The sequence below is a fragment of the Plecotus auritus genome (genome assembly GCF_963455305.1).
Source record: "Plecotus auritus genome assembly, chromosome: 2".
Classification (NCBI taxonomy): Eukaryota; Metazoa; Chordata; class Mammalia; order Chiroptera; family Vespertilionidae; genus Plecotus; species Plecotus auritus.
This window is the reverse complement of record NC_137771.1, coordinates 72,041,257-72,067,943: the sequence shown is the minus strand read 5'-3', so window position 1 is coordinate 72,067,943 and position 26,687 is coordinate 72,041,257. Positions and strand designations below refer to the sequence as shown.

At 37.1% G+C, this 26,687-nt stretch overlaps 1 protein-coding gene and 1 pseudogene across 2 annotated transcripts in view; one reads left to right on the top strand and one right to left on the bottom strand.

The window, feature by feature from the left end:
* HFM1 (helicase for meiosis 1) overlaps positions 1–26,687 on the top strand; it is a gene marked incomplete at both ends in the record, with an annotated part of 94,301 nt that overhangs the window by 29,080 nt on the left and 38,534 nt on the right. The window contains 6 exons of the mRNA XM_080655944.1: positions 1,583–1,716; positions 2,468–2,515; positions 7,148–7,228; positions 15,408–15,499; positions 17,387–17,493; positions 17,589–17,636. Coding sequence (XP_080512070.1) covers positions 1,583–1,716; positions 2,468–2,515; positions 7,148–7,228; positions 15,408–15,499; positions 17,387–17,493; positions 17,589–17,636 — 510 coding nt within the window. The remainder of the gene's footprint in view (positions 1–1,582; positions 1,717–2,467; positions 2,516–7,147; positions 7,229–15,407; positions 15,500–17,386; positions 17,494–17,588; positions 17,637–26,687) is intronic.
* LOC308242169 (small nuclear ribonucleoprotein E-like) lies at positions 13,688–13,962 on the bottom strand (annotated as a pseudogene). The gene has a single exon. The product of its transcript is annotated as a small nuclear ribonucleoprotein E-like (transcript).

The window sequence follows — 26,687 nt, the reverse complement described above, 5'->3', positions numbered from 1 at the left end:
AATATAATTTTTACTTCTCTTTACATATTTAAAATTTGTTTAATTATAGAGAGATAAGCAAGCTGAGTCCTTTTAGTAAAGTATTTGATTATAATCCTCTTGGAGGGAATAGGATATAACTCACACCCTAGCTTTTTTTAAAAAATATATTTTATTGATTTTTTTACAGAGAGGAAGGGAGAGGGATAGAGAGTTAGAAACATCAATCAGCTGCCTCCTGCACACCTCCTACTGGGGATGTGCCCACAACCAAGGTACATGCCTTTGACCGGAATCGAACCCAGGACCCTTCAGTCCACAGGCCGACGCTCTATCCACTGAGCCAAACCGGTCAGGGCCACACCCTAGTTTTTTTTGACATTTTATTTATTTATTTTAATTTATTGATTCAAGAGGAAGAGATAGGGTTGAGAGAGAGAAACATCTATTTACTTTTCCACTTATTTATGCATTAATTGTTTGATTCTTGTATGTGCCCTGCACAATTGAACCCACAACCTTGGGGTATCAGAATGATGCTCTAAGCAACTGACCTATCCAGCCAGAACAGATTTTATTCATTTTTTAATTATAGTTGCCATGCAACATACAATATTATATTAGTTTCAGGTGTACAACAGTGATTCAACATTTATATACCTTACAAAGTGATCAACACAGTAAGTTTAATAACTATCTGTCACCATACATAGTTACTGCCATATTTTCAACTCTATTCCCTATGCTATACATTACATCTCTGTGACTCATTTTATAACTGGAAGTTTGTACTTCTTAACCCCCTTCCCTTTTCTGCTCAACTCCCCGGCCTCCTCCCCTCTGGCAACCATCAGTTTATTCTCTGTATCTATGAGTTTGTTTTTGTTTCATTTTGTTTTTTAGATTCCACATACAGGTATAAGTGAAATAATATATTTGTTTTTCTCTGTCTGACTTATTTTACTTAATGTAATACTGTCTAGGTCTATCTATGTTGTCAAAAACGGCCAGATTTCATTCTTTTTTCTTGCTGAGTAATGTTCCATTGTATATATGTACCACATTTTCTTTATCCATTTATCTATCGATGGACACCTAGGTTGCTTCCATATCTTGGCTATTGTAAACATAAGAATGCATATATCTTTTCAAATTAGTGTTTTTTGCTTTCTTTAGATAAATACTCAGAAGTGGAATTGCTAGGTCATATGGTAGTTCTGTTTTTATTTTTTTGAGGACTCTCCATACTGCTTTCCATAGTGGCTGCACTAGTTCACAGTCCCACCAACAGTGCACAAAAGGTTCACTTTTCTCCAGGTCCTTACTAACACTTGTTATTTGCTGTCATTCCCCACTTCTTTTTAAAACAATAATGTCTTCTAGAACTATGGAATAGAGAGAAATCTATAATATTTCTAAAGGTGGAACTGACATAATGGTTTTCTCTTATATTTTTGAAAATTAAGTTATCTTAATGAATTATTAAAGTAGTAATAAGTATATTATTCAGTTATTTAATTATTCAAAATATTGAAGTTTAAAACAGCAAGAGCTATGGCTTTGAAATACGTATTATTAATGCAAAAATTCTTTTTCCAATTAGTTTGCACAGACATCTTATTGAACATTTGAATGCAGAGATAGTATTGCATACCATCACAGATGTAAATATTGCTTTGGAATGGATACGATCAACTTTGCTTTATATCAGAGCCTTGAAAAATCCATCTCATTATGGTTTGTTACTTTTACTTGGAAAAGTAGTAATTTTTCAAACCAGTTGGAACTATATTTATTTTAATAGGTCACAAAGTAGATTACAAAAACTGATAGGTAGCAGAAACAGAAGTAACAAGAGTCATAAATATATTAGGCAAGAATAGACAAATGTGAAAAATCATTATTATTTCACCTCTAGTCTTTCAGTAAGGTTTGAAATCAGACATTTTAGGGAAAAAAAATTAACTCAAGTAAAAATAACAAAAATGCCTAAAATTATTTAAAATAAAGTAAAAAATGTCTTGAATTTTATTTGAACCAGCAATCATATCAAAGTGTATAGTACTACCATTGCTGCTGGCATTTTCATTCTGCTTCTAAAGGTAACACACATCTGGTTATGTTGCTTCTAGAAGGTTCTTTCATGTGGTACAGGTTATAAAATAAAAATACTTGAGATTGTTGAATATCAAATTAAAACCTGACTTGTTGCAAAACATTCAGATCTCTAAGGAAAAATATTATGTAGAGTATTCCAAGTCACTGTTATACAATCAAGTAAGCAAAAGATAAGCCATTTGATATTGAAAGAATTTCAACACTGGTTATTGTCTATAGATGTAAGTTTTGTTTAAAATCATAAGCTATTTTTTAATTTAATATTTAATTGGACTACACTTTTCTAGTTAACTAGGGTATAAACTGAGCCTATAAAGATGAATTCAGTCCATTCTATTTTATTTTTCACACATTTTCATAACTTATACAGGTTTTGCATCTGGTTTGAACAAAGATGGAATTGAAGCAAAATTACAAGGTTAGATGTATTTTCCTCCAAAAAAAATTATATTCTATAAACTTTAATGAAAAAGGTCAGTTATTGTGAAAGTAAGAATACTCTTTGGGAATTATTTTTTTAAAGTAACCTATTGTTTGAAGAAAAAAATAACATGAGTTATTTCTTTTTCACACCAAATTAAGTTCAGCACATACACCTTTTTCTTAATCTATGTATTAATTCCATCAGAATATCTTCCTTTCCTTTATTTGTTGACCAATTTTGTAATGGAATTTTTAAAGCATATATCATAATCATGGTGATCAAATACACAAGAAATCATAGAGTCCAAGAAATAATCTTGCTATATTCTGGTAACTGTAATGATTTAACTTTTGTTAAATTGGCAGAATCACATTTTATATTTGCCTTATCTTCAGTCATTATAGAGTAGCTAAGTTTTGTCTATATTTGAACTGAATATAATGTTTTGGTATCCTTGGAGGTCTGCCTTAATTCTCTTAAGAAGGCTCCTTAGCATATAATGTGCTGTTTCTAAATTTGGTTATACTTTCTTGCTCAGTTTCTTCCAGTAGCTCCCCATCACTCTTAGAATAAAATACATACTTTCACCAGAGCCCAGAAAGTCCTACTTGATATCTTGCTGCCTATTTCTCTGACTTCATCTCTTGTAATTTCCTCTCTTTTATTCTATTCTCTTTCCCAGTTGGCTCCTTTGCTGTTCCTTAAACACACCAAACTTGTTACCACTTCAGGTTTTTTACTATCTGTTCCTTATTCTTGGAATACTTGTCACATATTTTACATGGCCTGCACCTTCCTTTCATTTAGGTCTTTGTCCAAATAATCTGCTACTCAAAGAGTTTCTCCTGGACTACTAGTACTTTAGTTAAACCCACCCTTAAGCGGGGAAGGCAAAATGATTTCCATGTTGTTATTGCTATTTTTGTGTTCTTAGGAAAGCTGATGTGTTTATGTATGTTGAAAATTAGGATGACTATACCCTTACTTTATATCAGAAATTATGTAGCTTTGTATCAGAAATACACATAAGCTTTAGTTAAAAGCTAAAATCTGTAATTCACTAGGTCCTTTCTCAGCTTTATTTTCCTTCATAGTTAGTACCTTTCAATACCTGAAACTGTATTATTTATTATTTGTGTATTGATTGCTTTCTTCATTAAAAAGTTCTATAGAGAAGGAACCTTGTCTTGCCCACTGCTATAAACCTGAACCTTAGAATAGTGCTCAGCATTAGTAAGCATTCTTCTTTAGCAGATTAATTTTCTGAAGGTTAAATTAATAGTGGGTAATTAAGAAAATTAGCAAAACCTTCCAAAGCCTTACTTAACAGAACAATTAAAATGATCAAGCTGCCTAAGCTTGAACAGGTTGTGGCAATCCCAGGCTCTGCTCTGAACTGTTTCCAATCTCCTGGGCCTTTATAGCATGGGACAGAGAGGGCACTCTAAGCAGTGGCCTACTACTCTGATCCCCATCCATCAGTTCAAGTGACTTGCATTGCTTCCTATCAGAGGTTCCTTCCAAGTAGTGATAGTGCCATAGTCAGATAAATACCAAAAGCATCAGTTAAAATAATCATAAGTGGTTGCCCTAAGAGTGGCAAACTCAGAGAAGGGGAAAGACTGGTGTTTTTTGGAACAATCTTTTAGAACTGTTTGACTCTTTATCTTTTAGAACTATTTGACTCTATACTTTGTGTGTATATATCTTTTTTTTTAAAGATCATTCCAAATTTATTTATCAATTTAACACAATTTCAAATTTCATTTTAAGAATACATTTTTAAAATTTCTACTCATGTATTTATTTTTACTTTTACTTTTTCATTTTTTTAAATAAATCTTTATTGTTCAGATTATTACAGGTGTTCCTCTTTTTTCCCCCCCATAGCTCCCCTACACCTGATTCCCCACCCCACCCCATGCCCTTACCGCCTGCCACTGTCTTCATCCATAGGTGTAAGATTTTTGTCCAATCTCTTCCCATCTCTTCCCGCACCCCTCACACCCCCTTCCCCCTGAGAATTGTCAGTACACTCCCTTTCTATGTCCCTGATTCTATTATATTCACCAGTCCATTCTGTTCTTCAGATTTTTTTATTCACTTGATTTTTAGAATCACTTCTTGATAGGTATGTATTTGATGTCATTTTGTTGTTCATAATTTTTATCTTTACCTTTTTCTTCTTCTTCCTCTTCTTAAAGAATACCCTTCAGCATTTCATGTAATTCTGGTTTGGTGGTGATGAACTCCTTTAGCTTTTTCTTATCTGTGAAGCTCTTTATCTGACCTTCAACTCTGAATGATAGCTTTGCTGGGTAGAGTAATCTTGGTTGTAGGTTCTTGCTGTTCATCACTTTGAATATTTCTTGCCACTCCCTTCTGGCCTGCATAGTTTCTGCCGAGAAATCAGCTGACAGTCGTATGGGTACTCTCTTGTAGGTAACTAACCGTTTTTCTCTTGCTGCTTTCAAGATTCTCTCTTTGTCTTTTGCTCTTGGCATTTTAATTATGATGTATCTTGGTGTGGTCCTCTTTGGATTCCTCTTGTATGGGGTTCTGTGCGCTTCCTGAACTTGTAAGTCTATTTCTTTCACCAGGTAGGGAAAGTTTTCTGTCATTATTTCTTCTAATAGGTTTTCAATATTTTGCTCTCTCTCTTCTTCTGGCACCCCAAAAATTCGGATGTTGGTACGCTTAAAGTTGTCCCAGAGGCTCCTTACATTATCTTCATATTTTTGGATTCTTTTTTCTTTTTGTTTTTCTGGTTGGGTGTTTTTTGTTTTCTCATATTTCAGATCTTTGATTTGATTCTTGGGGTACGTTGATCTACAGTTGAGTTTCTGTATATTCTTTATTTTAGACAGTGTATGCTTAATTTCTGACTGGTCCTTTTCCATTTTTTTTTTTTTTTTGGCATTCTAATTAAGGTCCTTGAAGGTCTCACTAAGCTCCTCGGAGGTCTCATCAAGTTTCTCGGCGGTTTTTAGAAGATTCTTGAGTAACCTTATAAATGTGGTTCTGAACTCTATGTCGTCCAGTAGTTTGCTTTCCTCCATTTCTTTCATTCGTGACATGTTTCTTTGTCTCCGCATTTTGCTGCTTCCTTGTGTTGATGGAGTGGCTTTGTGTGGTAGGTGACCAGTAGCTCAGGGGCCAGTAGCTCAGCCTCCCCAATGACCTGAGGTGGACGCCTTTGGTACACCCCTTTGTGGGCTGAGTGCAAAGTCTTGGTGTAGTTAAGCCTTGATTGCTGTTGGTACACTGGGAGGAATTGACCTCCAGGCCAATTGGCTGTGAGGACCCGCTGTGTCTATAATGGAAGAACTGCTGCGCTGGAGACACACTTATGGTGCAGGACTTGTTTCAGTGGGGCTTTGGTGCTCACTGAGTCTGCCTCTTGAATGTGTCACTTATGGATGTGAGGAGTTGAAATCTGGTGTCTCACACTGACCACTAGGTACACTGGCTTCTGGATCTCCAATGGGGTGCAGGTCAGCTACTGTCTGAGGCTACCAAGCAGGCGCTACAGTGAGAACTACAGTTTTCTCCTCTTTGCTTGGGGTTTGGAGGTTTTGGAGCTGTCTGACCCGGGCTGCAAGTTTGCTAGGTTAAGCTGCAATAGGGCAGGCCATTCATATGCTAAAGCCGCTGCTTGGAGCTTGGGTGGGTTTGTAGATTGTGCGGAGCGGGGTCTCAGGGCATCACTAAGCTAGGGCGTGGCAAACAGTGATGGCTGCCAGTTAGCCGGCTCTGCGTCTCCGACTGCACCCCAGCACAGTAAACAATTAATTCTGCACGCAGCCCTGCAAGCAAGCCACCCTCACTTTCCGACCCCATGGCAGACAGTCCAGCTTCTTCCCATAGGAGTTGGGGTCCCCCGCATCTCCCCAGAAACTGGAGTTCAGAAAATTGGGAGCTTGTCTCCCTTTGGGTTGAAAAAAGCAGCACTCCCAGTCACCCGCCGCAAGCCCGATTCACGCGCCTCCGTAACTCAGCTTTTCAGCACTTGTGCACGTCTCACTGCTCTTTTCTCTTTCCTTCTAGTTGTAGAACTTCCACTCAGCCAGCTTTCCCGTGGTTCTGGGTGATAGACGTTTTGTCTTTTAGTTGTAGTTTTGAAATTGTTGTGCGAGGCAGCAGTTTAGGTGTTTACCTACGCCCCCATCTTGGATCCTCTGTGTGTATATATCTTTGATAAAAGTTAAAAAAGGAGACCAATGCCTTTTTTAAAGTCATATAACAAAGTGGTTACTTAGACCTACAGCAAGTTACTTAGCCTATTTTCTAGTTTCCTTTAACTTGTACAGGAAATAATATTAATATACCTACCTTATTGTGTTATTTTGAGGATTAAATGAATTAATACATATATGTTATTTTAAAAGCTCCAAGTTGAAAATGCTATTTTATCACTTGTTATTTGTTTCATTGTTACTATTAGAAAATCTTTTTAGCATATTATCAACTCTTTTATTAAAATAAGCTTTTTATTACCACTTAAGTAGGGATTACAGTTCTTCCCAGAACAATTACAAATATAACTTTAGCATATTTAATAATAAATTTTATTTTGTGCTGCTTCCTTATTTTGCTAAAATAAAAATGTTTTCTACAATTGAACAGATTTATGTTTGAAGAATCTGAATGATTTATCATCTCTGGACTTGATAACAATGGATGAAGGTGTTAATTTCAAACCAACTGGTAACTTTTCCATCATTGCTAATAAATTTTTTTAAATAAATCTTTATTCAGATTATTACAATTGTTTCTCCTTTTTCCCCCCATAGCTCCCCTCAACCCGGTTCCTACCCCACCTTCTGCCCTTACCTCCCCCCTCACTGTCCTCATCCATAGGTGTATGATTTTGGTCCAGTCTCTTCATGAACCCCCCATACCCTTTTCCCCCTGAGAATTATCAGTCCACTCCCTTTCTATGCCCCTGATTCTATTATATTCACCAGATTATTCTGTTCCTCAGGTTTTTAATTCACTTGATTTTTAGGTTCACTTGTTGATAGATATGTATTTGTTGTTCATAATTTTTATCTTTACTTTTTTCTTCTTCCTCTTCTTTAAGAATACCTTTCAGCATTTCATATAATACTGGTTTGGTGGTGATGAACTCCTTTAGCTTTTTCTTATCTGTGAAGCTCTTCATCTGACCTTCAATTCTGAATGATAGCTTTGCTGGGTAGAGTAATCTTGGTTGTAGGTTCTTGCTATTCATCACATTGAAAATTTCTTGCCACTCCCATCTGGCCTGCATAGTTTCTGTTGAGAAATCAGCTGACAGTCGTATGGGTGCTCCCTTGTAGGTAATTAACTGTTTTTCTCTTGCTGCTTTTAATATTCTCTCTTTGTCTTTTGCTCTTGGCATTTTAATTATGATGTGTCTTGGTGTGGTCCTCTTTGGATTCCTTTTGTTTGGGGTTCTGTGCGCTTCCTGGACTTGTAAGTCTATTTCTTTCACCAGGTGGGGGAAGTTTTCGGTCATTATTTCTTCAAATAGGTTTTCAATATCTTGCTCTCTCTCTTCTTCTGGCACCCCCATAATTCTGATGTTGGTACGCTTGAAGTTGTCCCAGAGTCTTCTTACACTATCTTCAACTTTTTGGATTTTTTTTTTGCTTTTTGCTTTTTTGGTTGAGTGTGTTTTGCTTCTTTGTATTTCAATTCTTTGACTTCATTCTTGTGTTCCTCTAGACTGTTTTTGGGTCTCTGTATAATATTTTTTATTTCAGTCAGTGTATGTTTAATTTCTAGTTGGTCCTTTTTCATAACTTCGAGGGTCTCATTATATTTATCGGCCTTTTCTAGGATATTCTTGAAAAGCCTTATAACCGTGGTTTTTGAATTCTATATCCAGTCATTTGTTTTCCTCCATTTCTTTCTTTTGTGATCTGTTTCTTTGATGCCGCATTTTCACTGCTTCCCTGAGTTGGTAGGGTAAATTTGTGTGCTAGGTTTCCTATATGGCCCAGTGGGTCGGCCTCCCCAGTTAACCTGAGGTGGACACTCTTGGTGCACTCCTTTGTGGACTGTGTGTACAGCCTTGTTGTAATTAAGTCTTGATTGTTGGTATCACTGGGAGGAATTGACCTCCAGGCCAGTTGGCTGTAAGGATCAGCTGTGTCTATGCTGGGAGAAGTTCGGTGCTGGAGACAGCCTTATAGGATTAGACTTGCCAAATTGCAATAGCCTCTGTGCTCAGCTTGGATGGGGTGGAGTCTCAGGGCGGAGCAGACGGTCTTGGCTTCCAGTCAGCCTTGCCCTTGCGTGCACGCGCGTGCCTTCAGACCTCTGCCTTCCCCGGCTCCTAAGTCTCGGCCCGAGAGTCCAGATTCCCCCCACAAGAGTGTGGGTCCCCAGGGGCTCGCCTGGAACTGGGGTTCAGTGTAGTCAGAACTGGGGCTCAGTGCAGTCAGGAGCTTCTGACTCCCTTCCACTAGGGAAAGCCTGTGGCAACCTCTGCACCCTTTGTGCGCACTGGCACGCGCACGCCTTCAGACCTCTGCCTTCCCCGGCTCCCGAGTCTCCACCCGAGAGTCCAGATTTCCCCCACAAGAGCGTGGGTCCCCAGGGGCTCGCCTGGAACTGGGGTTCAGTGCAGTCAGAACTGGGGTTCAGTGCGGTCGGGGGCTTCCTTCCCCCTTCTGCCAGAGAAAGTCAGCCAGGCTCTCAGCTGCCCTTCCTCTCTGCATGCACAAAGACCCTTTGCCGTACCTCCAATTCTCTGTGAGCTTTTCTCTTTCCTTCTAGTTGTAGAATTTTCACTCAGCCAGCTTTCCTGTGGTTCTGGATGGTGTCCGTTCTGTCTTTTAGTTGTAGTTTTGAAATTGTTGTGTGTGGCAGCAGTTTAGGTGCTTACCTATGCCGCCATCTTGTTTTCTCTCCCATTGCTAATAAATTTAACAATTGCTTGCCCTAGCCAGTTTGGCTCAGTGGATAGAGCACTGGCCCACAGACTGATGGTTCACTGGTTTGATTCCTGTCAAAGGCACGTACCTTGGTTTCAGGCTCAGTACCAGCCCCAGTTGTGTGTGGGAGGCAACCAAATCAATATGTCTCTCTCACATGGATGTTTCTCTTTCTCTCTGTCTCTCCCCCTTCCTTCTACTCTCCCCCAACCCAAAAAAAAATCAGTGGATAAAGGTCCTCAGGTGAGGATTAACAACAAAACACACACACACACACACACACACACACACACACACACACACACACACAAAACAACAAGAAAAACAAAATTGCTTACTTAAGACTAAATACGAAATTTTGTTCTGCTAAACTTAGGTGATGGTAAAATTAAATTGTGATATGAGTTCTCAACAGGGTATCATCATTAACATGATAAATTAATACAAGAATCCTATTTATAAAATTATAGAACTTCTTTTTGACCGGCATAGAATTTGTCTTCACTGAGTCTGGTAACTTTTTGCAGAGGAATGAAATGCTCAAATCTTTTGGTTGTTTCAAACCTGCTATAACTTGTAGACATCCTTTTCCCAGTTCTAAATTATTCAAACATTGATTATTTATGCTCTCACTTTCATTCTACTTAGAGTATAATAGAAGAGGGAAAGAATGTTTCATAGTTTTAGTACTCATGATTAGAAGTTTCTTGGGATGTAATATTGACTTCATTATTCCAGCAATTTAACATAAAATATGTAAATCCAGCTGAATGTACCTGAATTCTCAGAGGAATACAGTACTGTACATGATGCCCATTTACCTGATCCTCCTCTGGGCCCAGGTTAGCCATGTATGTTGCCTTAAAAATATCTGTTATACAATGCCCAGTCTTTGGACATTTTGTTCTTGGTGTTTATAACTCAGCAGCCTCTTGTTACACCCACTGTCATCAAGCTAGTTAAAAAAAAAACACACGCAAACTGTTATATGTATGTATGTACAGCTTTATGAAGAATTTAACATGTCTTTTTAACTGTGGTAGCATTTTTATTAGGATTATTATTTAGGTTAGTGTTTTGTTACAAGGTTGCATGGATTCTTTAGTTGTTTGCTTCAGTACTTTTTTCATAAACCCTGTTCTATTTAGTATGCAGTTCTACAGAATGCAAGAATTTATAGGAATGCATCTATAGTATATTTTCAGGAAATAAATATGTATGTAAGTATTCAAGAATAGTATATATTTATTTAAGGCTAATAATTTTTATTAGCTTTGATTTGTAGTATTTTTATTATTAATCAGTTTGTTATATTTTTGTATTTCCATTATGATTTCTTTTTTGACTTACGGATTATTTGCAACTATAGTTCCTAATTTCTGTACCTTTTTTTTTTTTTTTAGTTATCTTTTTTTTCTAAAAAGCTTTTTGTTGTTTTTGTTTTTTTATTACGGTTGCTTTGTGATCAGATAACATTTTCTGTATGATTATGATCTTTTGAAATTTGTTGTGACTTGGTTTATGGCCTAGTATGTGATCAGTTTTTGTAAATATTTTGTGTACTTACCCTTTTGGTTTTAAGCCCTCTTCTAGATAAATATCTTATTAGTTCTTTGATGCTTTGTAAAAAATACTTCTTGTATTCATTTAGCTATTTTAGTTGCCTTCAGCAGGAGGGTTGATTCATACTTAGCCTGCCATTAATGTAGATGGACATTCTTACATAGTATTTCTAATAAATTCTTTTTTTTACTTCTTGTTCCCACATATTACTAATATTTTCTTTTACCTTTTTCAGTATTTACTTTTTAAAATATATTTTTATTTATTTCAGAGAGAAAGGGAGAGAGAGAGAGAGAGAGAGAGAAACATCAATGATGAGAGAGAATCATTGATCAGCTGCTTCCTGGGGATTGAGCCCACAACCCAGGCATGTGCCTTGACCGGAAATGAACCTTCAGTCCACAGGCCGGCGCTCTGTCCACTGAGTCAAACCAGCTAGGGCAGTATTTACTTTTTGTATTTAAATTCTTAGCCTCTGTGTTTTAATTCTGCTTCATACAGTTTTTTATTTTTAAACTAGAGGCCCGGTGCACAAAATTCGTGCATGGGGGACGGGGGGGGGGGTCCCTCAGCCCAGCCTGCACCCTCTCCATTCTGGGACCCCTCAAGGGATGTCTGACTCCCCGTTTAGGCCCGATCCCTGGGATCAGGTCTAAATGGGCAGTCGGACATCCCTCTCACAATCCAGGACTGCTGGCTCCCAACTGCTCACCTGCCTGCCTTCCTGATTGCCCCTAACCACTTCTGCCTGCCAGCCTGATCACCCCCTAACCACTCTCCTGCCAGCCTGATTGATGTGTAACTGCTCCCCTGCCAGCCTGTTTTCCCCTAACTGCCCTCCCCTGCAGGCCTGGTCACCCCTAACTGCCCTCCCCTGCAGACCTGGTACCCCCCAACTGCTCTCCCCTGCAGGCCTGAGTCCCTCCCAACTGCCTTTCCCTGCAGGCCTGGTCGCCCCCAACTTCCCTCCTCTGCCGGCTTGGTCACCCCTAACTGCCCTCCCTTGAAGGCTTGATCGCCCACAACTGGCCTCCCTTGCAGGCCTGGTCCCTCCCAACTGCCCTCCCTTACTGGCCATCTTGTGGTGGCTATCTTGTGCCCACATGGGGGCAGGATCTTTGACCACATGGGGCAGCCATCTTGTGTGTTGGAGTGATGGTCAATCTGCATATTACTCTTTTATTAGATAGGATAGAGGCCTGGTGCACAGGTGGGGGCCAGCTGGTTTGCCCTGAAGGGTGTCCCGGATCAGGGTGGGGGTTCCCTTGGGGTATGGGGCGGCCTGGGCAAGGGGCCTGTGGTGGTTTGCAGGTCGGCCACGCCCCCTGGTGACCCAAGCAGAGGCCCTGGTATCTGGGGTTTATTTATCTTCTACAATTGAAACTTTGTGGCCTGGAGTGGAGCCAAGCCTTCTGCTTGCTCCATGGCGGCAGCCATTTCTGTTTGGTTTTATGTATCTTCTATAATTGAAACTTTGTAGCCTTAAGCGGAGGCCTGGGCTGGCCAGGGTGTGCGGAAAGCTTGGCTTCCTCCATCACCGGGGGGCAACCCTAGCCTCTCCCAGCTCCGTGGCTGCCGCCATTTCTGTTTGGGTTTATGTATCTTCTATCATTGAAACTATGTAGCCTTGAGTGGAGGCCTAGCCCAGCAAGGGCAGGCGGAAAGCTTGGCTTCCTCCATTGCTGGGGAAACCCAAGCCTCCCTCCTGCTCTCTGTGGCCGTAGCCATCTTGGTTGGGTTTATTTGCATATTTGCTCCTGATTGGCTGGTGGGCGTGGCTGGTGGGTGTGGCTTGTGGGTATAGTGGAATGAGGGTTAATTTGCATATTACTCTTTTATTAGATAGGATTTATCATCATAGTACTGAAATATCTAGGTATTTTCATTTGTATGCTTATGTTCTTGTTGAGCTTTTTAGTTATTCTACCTGGTAATGTGTAAAATTAGAAGAGCTCAAAAGGCCAAGTCTTAGTTTGTGTGAATTTAAGAAGGGTTAACCTTCTTAAAATGGTGTGTAACTGCAAGAGGCTTGAAAAGTTAATGAACTGGGTTGCATCTTGATCCTCTGTAGGAGGGAGGGTGAGAAGGAAGGAAAGAAAAAATTTGCAGTCCTAAAACTATTTGGCAAAGCTGATGGGGAATCTTTAAGTCAAAATTGCCCATTAGAGGAGTCCCTTGTCTTATGGGCCTACCTTAATATTCCTGCCATGCTCAGTCATTGGTTTGGAGCATCTTTGAGAAGTGTGATGGATTCAGAACATAGTAGCTGGGGTCATCTCCAGTAGGAGATGTGAGAGGTGCAGTCTCATGTCCTCTACCTCCACCCTAACCCCCAATTGTATAACTTTTAGTTTGAATTATCCTGGATTTGCTACTATGAGAATATTAATCACTTAGCTATATTGATAGCAAAGTTGCCTCATTTGTTTTCTTCACTTGCATATCCTTTTTAATTCTTTCTGTTTCTTCTACCTTGAGTCACTTTCTTCATGGCTTCCTTTCTATGTTATTAAAAAAAAAAAACACACAATTCAACATCATTTATTGTCATCTGGTAGTAATATAAGGGTATTGTAAACCAATATGAATAAATGTGTAAGAACTATTCTCCCAACAAAGGACACCTAAAAAACACAAACTGTATTGCTTCTCAATAATTTCTCACTTCATTAAGTCATTTCTAGGTGGAGACACTTTGATGCAGAGTAATATTATCTCTTTTTAGCATGATCCGCTCTAATTGTTTTCTAGACTTTTAGATTGAATCTCTTCTGCATCATCTACTATGAGGTTCATATACTCATCAAAACCAAAGATACAGGCTTCTAGCCACATATTCACTTGCTCATAAAGCCACACCTAAATCTGAAATCTATTTTACAAATATCTGAAGATAAGGTTGATGGGCTGCACCAACTTCTTTCTGCACTTTGGAACCTGGCCATGGTACGCCATGGTGGAAGCTAACAAAGACCACACTAAGTCATACGCTCCCTCAGAGAGCCACTTCTGGAATCTTTCTATGTTGTTTTTATACTTTACTTAGGAAACCTTCATCCTTATTAAAAGCCAGCAAGTATCAAGTCTTTTACCAAAACCTTTAATTTTCTCTAACGGGGAGATAGCCTATATTAATTTATAAACACTTAGGATAAGAGCAGCATCTTTAAATATGCCCTAGTTATATTTAGTTTCCTTGATAACCATATTTTTGATATCTGACACACTGCTCTCAGAAACATCATTTTATGAACCACTGAATTACTCACATTTTTGCTGAATATATTCACTAGGCTCCTAATTGAGAAAGGGGCTTTTAAGATGCCCTTGTTATTTTTCTGTTCCTGTTTTATCTTCTGTACCATGGAGTATCTAAGTCTAAAGGAATGTCAATTTTTTCCCTTCTTCAGCAAAACCTGTAGTACATACATACACGCCAACCCTTTTCTTGAAAAGCAGTATGCCATTTTCCTGTTCCCAGCCATTTTCTGTTTCACATGGTTTGAAATTATTTGTAATGTTTTTGACAACTTAGAATTGAAACCAGTAGCCTTTTAAACGAATTCCATTTCATCAATTATTTACCCCCCAATAAACCCCCCTACTCCAGTCAATCCAATGATGTATTTCTAAAACAATTTATATTCTAACTCCAATTTAATTAAATTTTGCTCAAAAATTTTAAGTGTTACTTTTATTTTACAAATCAAATCCAAAATCTAAACTCTTTTAATAGCATTTCAAGGCTCTTTCAGGGCCTCTGTAAGTCTATCATTCATCATGTTTTGATAATGAAAGTGGGCAACATTTAATGTTAGACCCTATGCTAAATTCTCTACATGTATTATTGCATTTAATCTTTACAATAAATGTATGAGATATTATTTCTATTATTCCCACATTATGTAAAATAACCTACATATGACCAAGCCATATGTTTATCAAGCCATACATCTCTCATTACAGTATTCTAATGATAATCTTTTTAACTTTACTTTTTTTATTAGCAAATCTTGATTTTTCCTGAGGTCATAATGGCTTTATTTCCTTTCTGCCAAGGCATATTAGTTACTTTTAAATCCTGCTCTAGACCCATTATCTCTATTAGGCCATCCTACATTGACCATTCTCTTAAGCTTAATTTCCTCTGTATTTAAGTTTGTATATGTAAATGTTATCATTAACTGGACTTTGTTCTCTAGTCCAGTTATTTTCATCTGGTTGTCTACCTAGCCAACCTATAAGTTCAGAGAGTACATCTTCTAGATTTGTTGGTGTATCTTTTGTTCTTGAAACAAAAGGCACAGAATAGATGTTAAAGAAATGTTTATTAAACTCATGAAAAAGCAAGTTGTTTCAGCTGATGAAGTAAATGTTTATTTTTCCATCTTTTACCACAGAGACAGGAAGGTTGATGGCTTGGTATTATATTACATTTGAAACAGTGAAGAAATTTTGTACAATTAGTGGAAAAGAAACTTTACTGGATCTGGTAAATTGATTTTCATTAGAAAATAAATACAGACTAATACAGTATAAAATAATATTGGGGAAACAACTAATTAGTATATCATGTAATTTAAGAATGAATGAGCAGAAAAGAAAGCATTTCTAATAGTGCTTATGTCTCCTCCATCCTTACGTACATTTGATCATGAGATATTCAATATTACGTCTTAGAATGTATTTTCAGTTGTATCTGTGTATCAGGGCTAAGAAAATTTATATACATACTCAAAATAGGGCTGGCAGTAACCCTTCAACTTACACGAGAATGCCAATTACATTGGTAGTAGCTTCTAAGTGCAATATGTTGAGAAAGACCCCAAATGATGTGGCATGTCATATTAGGAAAGTCTGCCATGAGTGAGGGACAATAAGGGACACATGTGCCACATACATGCAACTCTTCCCTAAATCTTTTGCAACAGAATAACAGTAACAGTAGAAATAGAATAGTATTGATGATAGACTAGAAAAAAGGAACTGATTATAGGGAAATGGGAGTAAAAACAGATTATACTAAGATATCAACAGTGGTGGCAACTTTGCAGCTATAGCAGTGAAGAGAACCATAGTCATGTTGTTGGTACCTGGTAACTATATTGGTGCTTTCTCCCTTTACTGGGGACATGACTATAAAACAAGGTCTTTATATTTATTCTTAAATTTAAGCCATTCATTTTCATTTAAAATATCTAAGTTGACTATTTTAATAGGATTATTATACTAAAAATAGCACAAAAATTGGTGAAAAGTAGGCTTTATTTACATGTAAAATTATTTTTAAGAAGAAATCAAGAGTAGAAAAATCTTCATGTTAACAATAATTCATCTGGTTTTGAGTTCAGTACATGTGTAAGAGAATTAGAATAGGTATTAGTTTCATTTTACAGATGCAAGAAACCAAAGCAGAGAGAGTTCTTTGCTCAGTCATGTGGCAGAACTATGATATCTAAAGCATTCTTTCCATTGCAAAGTTAGCCTCAATAGAGATAATGGTTTGCAAACTACAGAAGGGTGAATCTATACTAATAAGGAGCTAATATGCTAATGGTCGATATGCCATAATGGGTAATGACCAGGTTATTAGCTTATTAGCTGGGGTGTTGCTCCAGAGACAGGGTAGCCCAGAGGAGGCGGGACCATCCCATGCCAGGGAGGGAAGGGGTGAGAGCTCATAGCACCCCCCTCACCAGTCCTTCACCACCCACCGCTTGCACTCTGAGTGCCCCGCGGCCCACCTGTCAGGGGAAGGAGCACAGTGCAGCAGATGGAAGGCTTTCATGCTCTCCTCCGGTGCCATGATGAGGCTGAGCCACCGCGTTGCTCCAGAGATGGGGTCGAAGCGGGGAGGTGCCCCAGAAGGCGGGACCAGCCCGAGGCGACTCGAGGGACTGAGGGCAGGGCTTGAAGCGGCCAGAGAAAGCCAGAGGGTTTGGGGCCTGAGCCAGGTGCACTGGAGCTCTGCATGGACAAGTTTGGGTGTCAAGGCAGGGCTGCAGGTGGGTGGGCAGCACCGCACGAATTCGCATGCTGGGCTCCTAGTAATAATATAATAGTAGTAATAGTAGTAGTATTAAGAGCAACATTTACTGAAGGCTTACTATGTGGTAAGTACTGGGTGAATATTTAAAATTTTATTTTGTTAATCTTTATAGTCTTAGTCCCAGTGTCTAGCACAATGTCTGACATATAACAAGTGTTTGTAAACTTTTGTTAATGAATGAGTGAGTGAATCCTTAAAGAAGCAAAATGTATAAAGCAAATTTTTAACTCTATTATGCCAAATGAAGGCAATCTGAGAAATAAGTATAGAGAAAGTGGATGACAGGAAAGAATGGACATAATTAAATGGACAAATGCTGAAATTTTATAGGTCAAAATGATAGCCAGCTGCACGGAATTTCTAGATGTACAATTAAGGATAAATGAAAAGAAAACTTTGAATACTTTGAACAAATGTCCAAATCGAATAAGTATCAGGTACAGAAATTAAATACATTTTAAATAATTTTAAAAAGTTTTATTTTGTTAAAATAAGTAATAATAAAAATTTTGCCTTGTGTTTTTATTTACAGATTTCCAATGGAAGGAAAAATTAAAACAAGAGAAATGAAAGTAAATTGGTAAAGATAATTCATTGTTGAATGTCTTAAAATATTGACTACCTGTTCATGATTCATATTTATACACTTTTTAAAAATATATTTTATTGATTTTTTACAGACAGGAAGGGAGAGGGATAGAGAGTTAGAAACATCGATGGGAGAGAAACATCAATCAGCTGCCTCTTGCACACCTCCTAATGGAGATGTGCCCGCAACCAAGGTACATGCCCTTGACCAGAATCGAACCTGGGACCTTTCAGTCCACAGGCCGATGCTCTATCCACTGAGCCAAGCCGGTCAGGGCTATTTATACATTTTTTATAGTTTTAAAATTTATTTCATATTTTTCCTCAGTACAAAAAAAGAACATATTTACATAAAAATGAGTCAAAATGTAGGTGAGAAATTAATTTCTAAAAGTTCAGACTTAAATTTAAACAGATGATTTGTGAAAAAGTTTAATCAACAAATATTTATTGAGAGTGTGTTCTGTTCAGGCAAGATATTTGATAGAAAGAAGATATGCTTATCATCAGGAGCGTTTAAGTTAGCTTGAATGAGAACCATATGTATAAAAATAATGGACAGTATGAAAACACATGTAATAAATGTCTGTTGAATGACAGTGGCATTCTGAGAGAGCAAAAGCATGGGTAAAGGAATATATGACAGTGAGATGAATATTCTGCCAAGAATGGGAAGTTTATAATGAGTTGTAATTGGAAGAGTAGACAGATTACATTGTAAATTGTAGTGACTTTTATCCAGTTTACAATCATAAATGCAATGATGTGCTATGCCAAGTGCTTGGTTTTCTGAATATTTAGATCTTAGTGTTAAAACTTTTGATTTCAAGTATACAGTTTCAGGTAAAAATGATATTTGTATGTACTCAATTAAACCAGTTAGCTAAAGAAATTTTTTCCCTCCCTAGCTAGAGGAGGTCACTCTTTCTATGGGATATTTCATGATATCTCATTGAATTTTATCTCCCAAATACCTTGATGTCTCAGAAACAAACTTCTCCCCATTATAAATAATTAATCAGGCCGACCTATAGCTTACACAACAGAAGTTATTGTTCTGCTTCTTAGCTGTATTTCTCTAGAAATTCTAATTCTTTAGAGGTCATTATCTCCCAATCCTCCCATTTTACAAATGAAGTAAGTGGTGCCTAGAGAAGTTGTGACTTGCCCAAGGTTATGTTGCTATACTTGGGACTGAACTAGAACTAGAACCTAGATCTCTTGTTTTGTTTTTTTCTGATATACTCTGTAGCATCAACTGTTGAGTCAAATCAAGATGTTTTTCCACAAGTATCTTCTTGAGAACTCCCTATTTGCAATTTTAATTTTATCTTGCCTTAAATTGGGTCAAACATTCTTTTGATTGATTTAAAACTTAAACTTGATGACTTTATAATTGTTTTTATGCATATAGCAATTTTGTTTCCCATTTTTATTTCCCACCTTTATGCAACTACTTGAGTTTGGCCAGGGAGAGAGAATGTATAGTCTTTTGGTGGGTGATGATGGCTAATGGTTACCACTTTTATGTCTCCTTCTCTTCCCTGTTACTTTGTTGAATTTCAGATGTTAATCATCTTAACTTAAAATTTTTATCATTCAAGTTTCTGCCCTTTATTTTAAGGCTGTTTTTTATTTTTCATAACTTTAATTTCCAGGTCTTTCACTTTCAGCCCTAGCTGTTTTCTTTAACTGACATTTTCCAGTGAACTCAGTGATTTGTTATTAATTTGTTTCTTGTTATTATATTTTGAAAGTAAGACATGGATTCATTTTGAAAGAGTCAAAAATAAATCCTCAACAAAATTCTAGCAAATAGGATCCAGCAGTATATCAGAAAGATCATACACCATGACCAAGTAGGATTTATCCCAGGGATACAAGGATGGTACAATATTCACAAATCAATAAATGTGATACATCACATAAACAAATTGAGAGATAAAAATCACATAGTCATATCAATTGATACAGAAAAAGCATTTGACAAAATCCAACACCCTTTCTTGATAAAAACTCTCAGCAAGGTGGGAATAGAAGGATCATACCACAATTAATAAAAGCCATATATGACAAACCCACAGCCAACATCATACTCAATGGGCAAAACCTAAAACCATTTCCCCTAAGAACAGGAACAAGACAGGGATGCCCACTCTCACCACTCCTGTTCAACATAGTGCTGGAAGTACTAGCCATTGCGATCAGACAAGAAGAAATAAAAGGCATCCAAATTGGAAAAGAAGAAGTAAAGCTGTCCTTATTTGCAGATGACATGATACTGTACATAGCCCTAAGGACTCCATCAAAAAATTATTAGGCTTAATCAATGAACTCAGCAATGTAGCAGGATACAAAATTAATGCCAAGAAATCTATGGCATTTCTATACACCAACAGTGAACTTACAGAAAGAGAGACTAAAAAAGCAATCCCATTTACCATCGGACTAAAAAATTAAAAATACTTAGGAATAAACTTAACTAAAGAGGTAAAAGACCTATATGCAAAAAACCACAGGACACTGAAAAAAAGAGATAGAGGAAGACATAAACAGATGAAAGAACATACCGTGTTCAGGGATTGATAGAATCAACATCATCAAAATGTCCATACTACCCAAAGCAATCTATAAATTCAATGCACTTCCCATTAAAATACCAACGGCATATTTCACAGACCTAGAAAGAACTCTCCAAAAATTCATCTGGAATAAAAAAAGACCCCAAATAGCCACAGCAATCCTGAGAAAGAAGAACAAAGTAGGTGGGATCTCAATACCAGATATCCAGCTATATTACAAAGCCACTGTTCTCAAAACTGCCTGGTACTGGCACAAGAACAGACATATAGATCAATGGAATAGAATAGAGAACCCAGAAATTGACCCAAACCACTATGCTCAATTAATATTGGACAAAGGAGGCATGAACATACAATGGAGTCAAGACAGTCTCTTCAATAAATGGTGTAGGGAAAATTGGACAGATACATGCAAAAATATGAAACTAGACCACCAACTTATACCATACACAAAAATAAACTCAAAATGGATCAAGGACTTAAACATACGACGGGAAACCATAAAAATACTAGAGGAATCTACAGGCAGCAAAATCTCAGACATATGCCAAAGCAATTTCTTCACTGATACTGCTCCTAGGGCAATGGAAACAAAAGAGAAAATAAACAAATGGGACTACATCAAAATAAAAAGCTTTTGCACAGCAAAGGAAACCATCAACAAAACAATAAGAAAGCCCACTACATGGGAGAACGTATTTGCCAATGATATCAATGATAATGGTTTAATCTCCAACATTTACAGGGAACTCATACAACTTAAAAAAAGGAAGTTGAACAACCCAATCAAAAAATGGGCAACTGACCTAAATAGATACTTTTCGAAAGAAGACAGAAGGAAGGCCAAGAGACATATGAAAACCTGCTCAAAGTCATTAATCATCCGAGAGATGCAAATCAAAACAACAATGCAGTACCATCTCACACCTGTCAGAATGGCTGTCATCAACAAATGACAAGTGCTGGTGAGGATGCGGAGAAAAAGGAACCCTCATGCACTGCTGGTGGGAATGCAGACTGGTGCAGCCACTGTGGAGAACAGTATGGAGTTTCCTCAAAAAACTAAAAATGGAACTCCCATTTGACCCAGTGATCTCACTTCTAGGAATATATCCCAAGAAACTAGAAACACGAATCAGGAAGGATATATGCACCCCTATGTTCATAGCAGCACAATTCACCATAGCTAAGATTTGGAAACAGCCTAAGTGCCCATCAGCAGATGAGTGGATTAAAAAACTGTGGTACATCTACACAATGGAATACTTCGCTGCAGTAAAAAAGAAGTAGATCTTACCATTTGCAACAACATGGATGGAGATGGAGAGCATTATGCTAAGTGAAATAAGCCAGGCAGAGAAAGATAAATATCACATGATCTCACTCATTTATGGAATATAATGAACTACATAAACTGATGAACAAAAACAGATCCAGAGACAGAGAAACATCGATCAGAACGTCACACCTCAGGGAAGTTAGTGGAGGGTGGGGGTAAGAGGGAGAGATCAACCAAAGGACTTATATGCATGCATATAAGCCTAATCAATGGACACAGACAACGGGGGTAAGCGCATGTATGGGGGATTGTGGGGTAATGGGGGAATAAAGACACATATGTAATACCATAATCAGTAAATTTTTAAAAAGTCAAAAATAAAATTTATAAAGCAAAGACTAAGATCACCCTTGACTACCCCCTATTTCTCTTCCCCAGAAGTAGTATGATGTAAATTTTTTCTATTTATTTCCTTTCTGTTTATTTCATACATATTAGTGTGCTAATAAACATTTGTAATGTCTATATAAAAGCAAGCTCATGCTATAATTATTGCTTTAGTAATGTCATAAAGATTCTATATCAACTTCACATATCAACTTCATTTATTATAATAGCAATATATATTTTAATAGCAATGTATTCTATAGTATGAATATACTATAATTTTAACCACTTCTTATTTGATGAATAGTTAGATAGTTTATAAATATTTGCTAGTAAAATTGGTGCTAAAATGAACTTATACCATATTTTTCAAGGATTTCTGGATAAAAGGGTTTATACATGAAAAGATTTAATGTATAATGCCAAATTGCCTTTGAAAAGGCTTTTTCTGACAGTTCCCATCCACAATGTAAAAAGAGTGACTATTTTCATACATTTTCCCAATACTGGTTTTGCATCTTTGACCTTTTGCCAATTAATGAGTAAAAAGTTATATTTTAAAATTAAGAGAGAATATACATAATTGGTTTTATGCAAAAGGGAATATGATTTTTATTCAGTTTGCAATCACAAATGCAATGATATGCTATGCCAAATGCTTGGTTTAGGATATAGAAGGGAATGTTATTATTAGGAGGGAATAATTACTAGGAGGGAATATACATGTTATTTAAATTGCTATAAAATCATGTTAGGAAGGTCTTTTATATCTTGTATTTCTTAGAATAGCTTCAACTACATCAAACAGCAATAAAATGAATAACAATAGCTTAAACAAGATAGGCTACTTGTTTATCACAGAATAAATAACTCAAAGTAGAGAATCTGAGGAAGATATGGTGGCTTCATGGTGTTATCAGTACTTGGGTTCCTATCTTCTGTCCAGCCATTCCACACCTGACTTTTATTTCAGGGTCACCTCATTGTCCAAAAAGACTGCTAGAGCTGTAGCCATTACATTTGAGTATCCTCTCTCGGTTCAGTAGTTTTCTTGGAAGTCCCAAACTCACTTTTGCACCTAGTTCCATTTCTGGAAAATGTCTTGGTGTTATGTGCCTAGATTAAAACTGGGATTCTGCTTGTAAGAAGGAAAGTGAGAATAAATGTTGGTAGGAAAGCAGTCTCTATACTGCATTCTAAAATCATAGGACTTTTCCTATCATTTCTTCTAATACTTTAAAATCATTTTATTTTTATTTGTAGGCTTTTCATAAGGTATCTGGAATTAATTTTTATGATGGTATGAGTTAAGAATTAATTATATTTTGTCTCCCAAAGATAGTCAGGAGTATTTGATAAATACACTGAGTGGCCAGATTATTATGATCTCTGAAGGCATAATAATCTGGCCACTCACTGTGTGTGTGTGTGTGTGTGTGTGTGTGTGTGTGTGTGTGTGTGTATACTTGAGGCCCGGTGCGTGAATTTGTGCATGGGTGGGGTCCAGCCAGTCTGGCCAGGGGAGGGGACATGGGCGGTTGGCCAGCCTGCCTGCTGGTCGGACTCCTGGTCGAGGGGACAATTTGCATATTAGCCTTTTATTATAAAGGATATACACTGAGTGGCCAGATTATTATGCGTTCGGAGATCATAATAATCTGGCCACTCAGTGTATTTACTGTTAGTCTATTTAGTTGCTGTGACAATACAATATTGTTTTATTTACTCTTCTTTTATTGCATGTTTTGTTATCTGGTAAGGCAAGTCCCTCCTTATTGTTCTGTAAAAGATGTTTTGGTCTATTACTGTAGTTTTCTCCCTATGACCATTATGAACTTTAGATTTCTATGGACTTTATTTTTATTATTATTATTTTAATTCTCACTGGAGGATATGTTTTTCATTGATTCTGGAGAAAGAAGAAGGGAGAAGGAGAACTAGAGACATCATCTATTGGCTATCTCCTGCACCCCAGCCCTTACTGGGGATTGAACCTGCAACCTGGGTATGTGCCCTGATTGGGAATTGAACCCATTACCCTTCACTGCACAGGATGATGCTCCAAGCAACTGAGCCACACTTGCCAGGGCTAGATCCCTGTGAACTTGAGAGTCAGTACATCAAGGTCTATAAAAAGTCCTGTTGAAATTGGCTTTATAGATTAGTTTGGGGAAGAATTCTTCTTACAGTTTTGAAATCTTTCTATTTAGATATATGGTCTCTCTTCATCCATTCAGATCTTTATGTGTTTCTGTGGTATTTTATATTTAATTATTTAGGATTTATATCTCTTGTTAGGTTTATTTTTGATATTTTACGTAGTTTGACAGTGTGAATGGAGTCCTTTTTAAAAATAAGTTTTCTTTAATTGATTTTAGAGAGAAGAAGGGAGAGGGAAAGAGGGATAGAACATCAGTGATAAGCCCTGGCCCGCATTGCTCAGTGGTTAGAACATTGGCCTACAGATTCTATTCCCAGTCAAGGGCATGTGCCTAAGTTGCAGGTTCGATTCCTAACCCGGGTTGGGGTGTGTTCAGGAGGCAACCAATAAACGTGTTTCTCTCACATTGATGTTTCTCTCCCTCTCTCTCTCTCTCTCTCTCTCTCTCTCTCTCTCTCTCTCTCTCTCTCTCTCTTCCCCCCCCCCCACCTCCCTTCCATTCTCTCTAGAAATGAATGGAAAAAAAATATCCTCACTCTTTGGGTGAGGATTTAAAAAAAAAAAGAAACATCATGATGAGAGAGAATCATGGATTGGCTGTCTCCTCATGCCCCCCACTGGCGATCGAGCCTGCAACCCAGACATGTGCCCTGACCAGGACTCAAACCATGACCTCCTGGTTCATGGGTCAACTCTCAACCACTGAGCAACACTGGCCGGGCCAGCATCCTTTTTTACATTGAATAACATATAACGTTGCATTTTATAAATCATTCATTGATGATATATAGGAAGGCTACTGTTTTTTGAATTTTGATTGTTTTATTTGGCTATCTCGCTGAACTATCAACAGTACTAATAGTTCTTAAGTTGGTTTGCTGGAAGTTCCTAGATAGATAATTATTTTATCTATAAAGAGTGATTTCTAATAGTTATTTTTATTTCCTTGATTTCTAGTTTTTTTAAACTGTGTTTTCCTTAACTTGTAGATGAAAACTTGTCTTATTACTGTTTTTAGTGGTCAAGTTTCCTATGTTTCACCACCAAGGGATTTCTCACACTTTTTGGATTAGGTTCTGGGATCCATCAACCTTCTTCTCACTTATTTGTAAAAACAGGTTTGGGTTCAGGGTAGAGAAACAGCAACCCCTTTTAGTTCACCACAGTTCCTGGATCTGAAAGTTGGGTTTCTCTAAAATTTCTTTTATGTTCTTTGTTTTTTACAGGATTTCTAACTTTTATTGAGTCAATTTTTGTTAATTTATATGTTCCTGAGCTATCATTCATTTCATCTGCCTTGCTAGTTTTTATGGTATAAAGTTTTGTTCTCTAATAAGTTAAAATGTTCCTCTAAATATATAATGTCTCCTTTCTAGTTTCTAATAATATTTGTGTCCTCTTTTTAATAATCAGATTTGCAAGAGGTTTCTATATATATATATATATATATAATTTTTTTTTTATTGATTTCGGAGAGGAAGGGAGAGGGAGAAAGAAATAGAAACATCGATGATGAGAGAGAATCATTGATTGGCTGCCTCTTACACATCCCACACTGGGGATCGAGCCTGCAACCTAGGCTTGTGTCCTGACCGGGAATCGGACCATGACCTCCTGGTTCATAGGTCAATGCTCAATCACTAAGCCACCGCAGCTAGGCTATATTGTGATCTTTTTAAGCCATTTATTTTGCTGAATACAGGAAGGCAGTTTGTCTATGTTTGCAATTGACTATGTTTAATAGTTCTAGTCACTTTAGTTTTTTTAAAAAATCTTTTGCTTTCTATTATTTTCTATTTCACTAATTTCTGATTTTGTCTTTATTTTCTTCCTTCTATCTTCTTAATTGTACATTTGCTCCATTTGTTTTGTTTTTCTTATTTTCTATAAAATATTTAAGACTACAAATTTTCTAGAAAATACCCCCCAAGAGAGTAATACAAGAGAGTCTAATAATGTTAATTATATCCATAGAGTTAATTGTGTATCAATGTCTGGTTAGATAAGTAAACGGTAGAAACAAGTAGCAAAAAACCTGGGATATAGGCACAGTGGATGGTAGGTTCTTTTTTCCCCTTTTACTACACAGCTCTCAAATTTTGTAGCCAAGCAGCTGCTGATTTCTAATAATTAATATGATACTGACCTTCGTATGTTGAACAGAATCATCAGCACCTAACATTATGCTTATTACTCATGGGCATTTAATAAATATTTGTTGATTATACAGTTTATATTGTTTTTCTATAATACTTACATATAATAAAACCCAAAGACAGAACTGTATTGAAGGAGAATATGACAAATAGTTTAGATGTGTTGAGGTTAAAGAAAAAGTCTAAGTGACAGTGCCCTATAAGCATTAGAAATTTATCAGTCTAGAGATAATGAAAGTCTTGAGAAGAAATGAGATTGAGAGAACGGTGAATAAAGAAGAGAAGGGAAGTGAGAACTGAACTTCTGGATATTGGGGAAAAGAAGTAAAAAATACTTGCAACAATAATGATATAAAATATAGATCATGTAGTGTCACAGAAATAAAGGCAGAGAGGAATTTTAAAAAGGGGATACTTCAGTCAATGATGTCAAATACTGTGAGATAATAATTTTTAAAAGTAAATAATGATTTTTTTT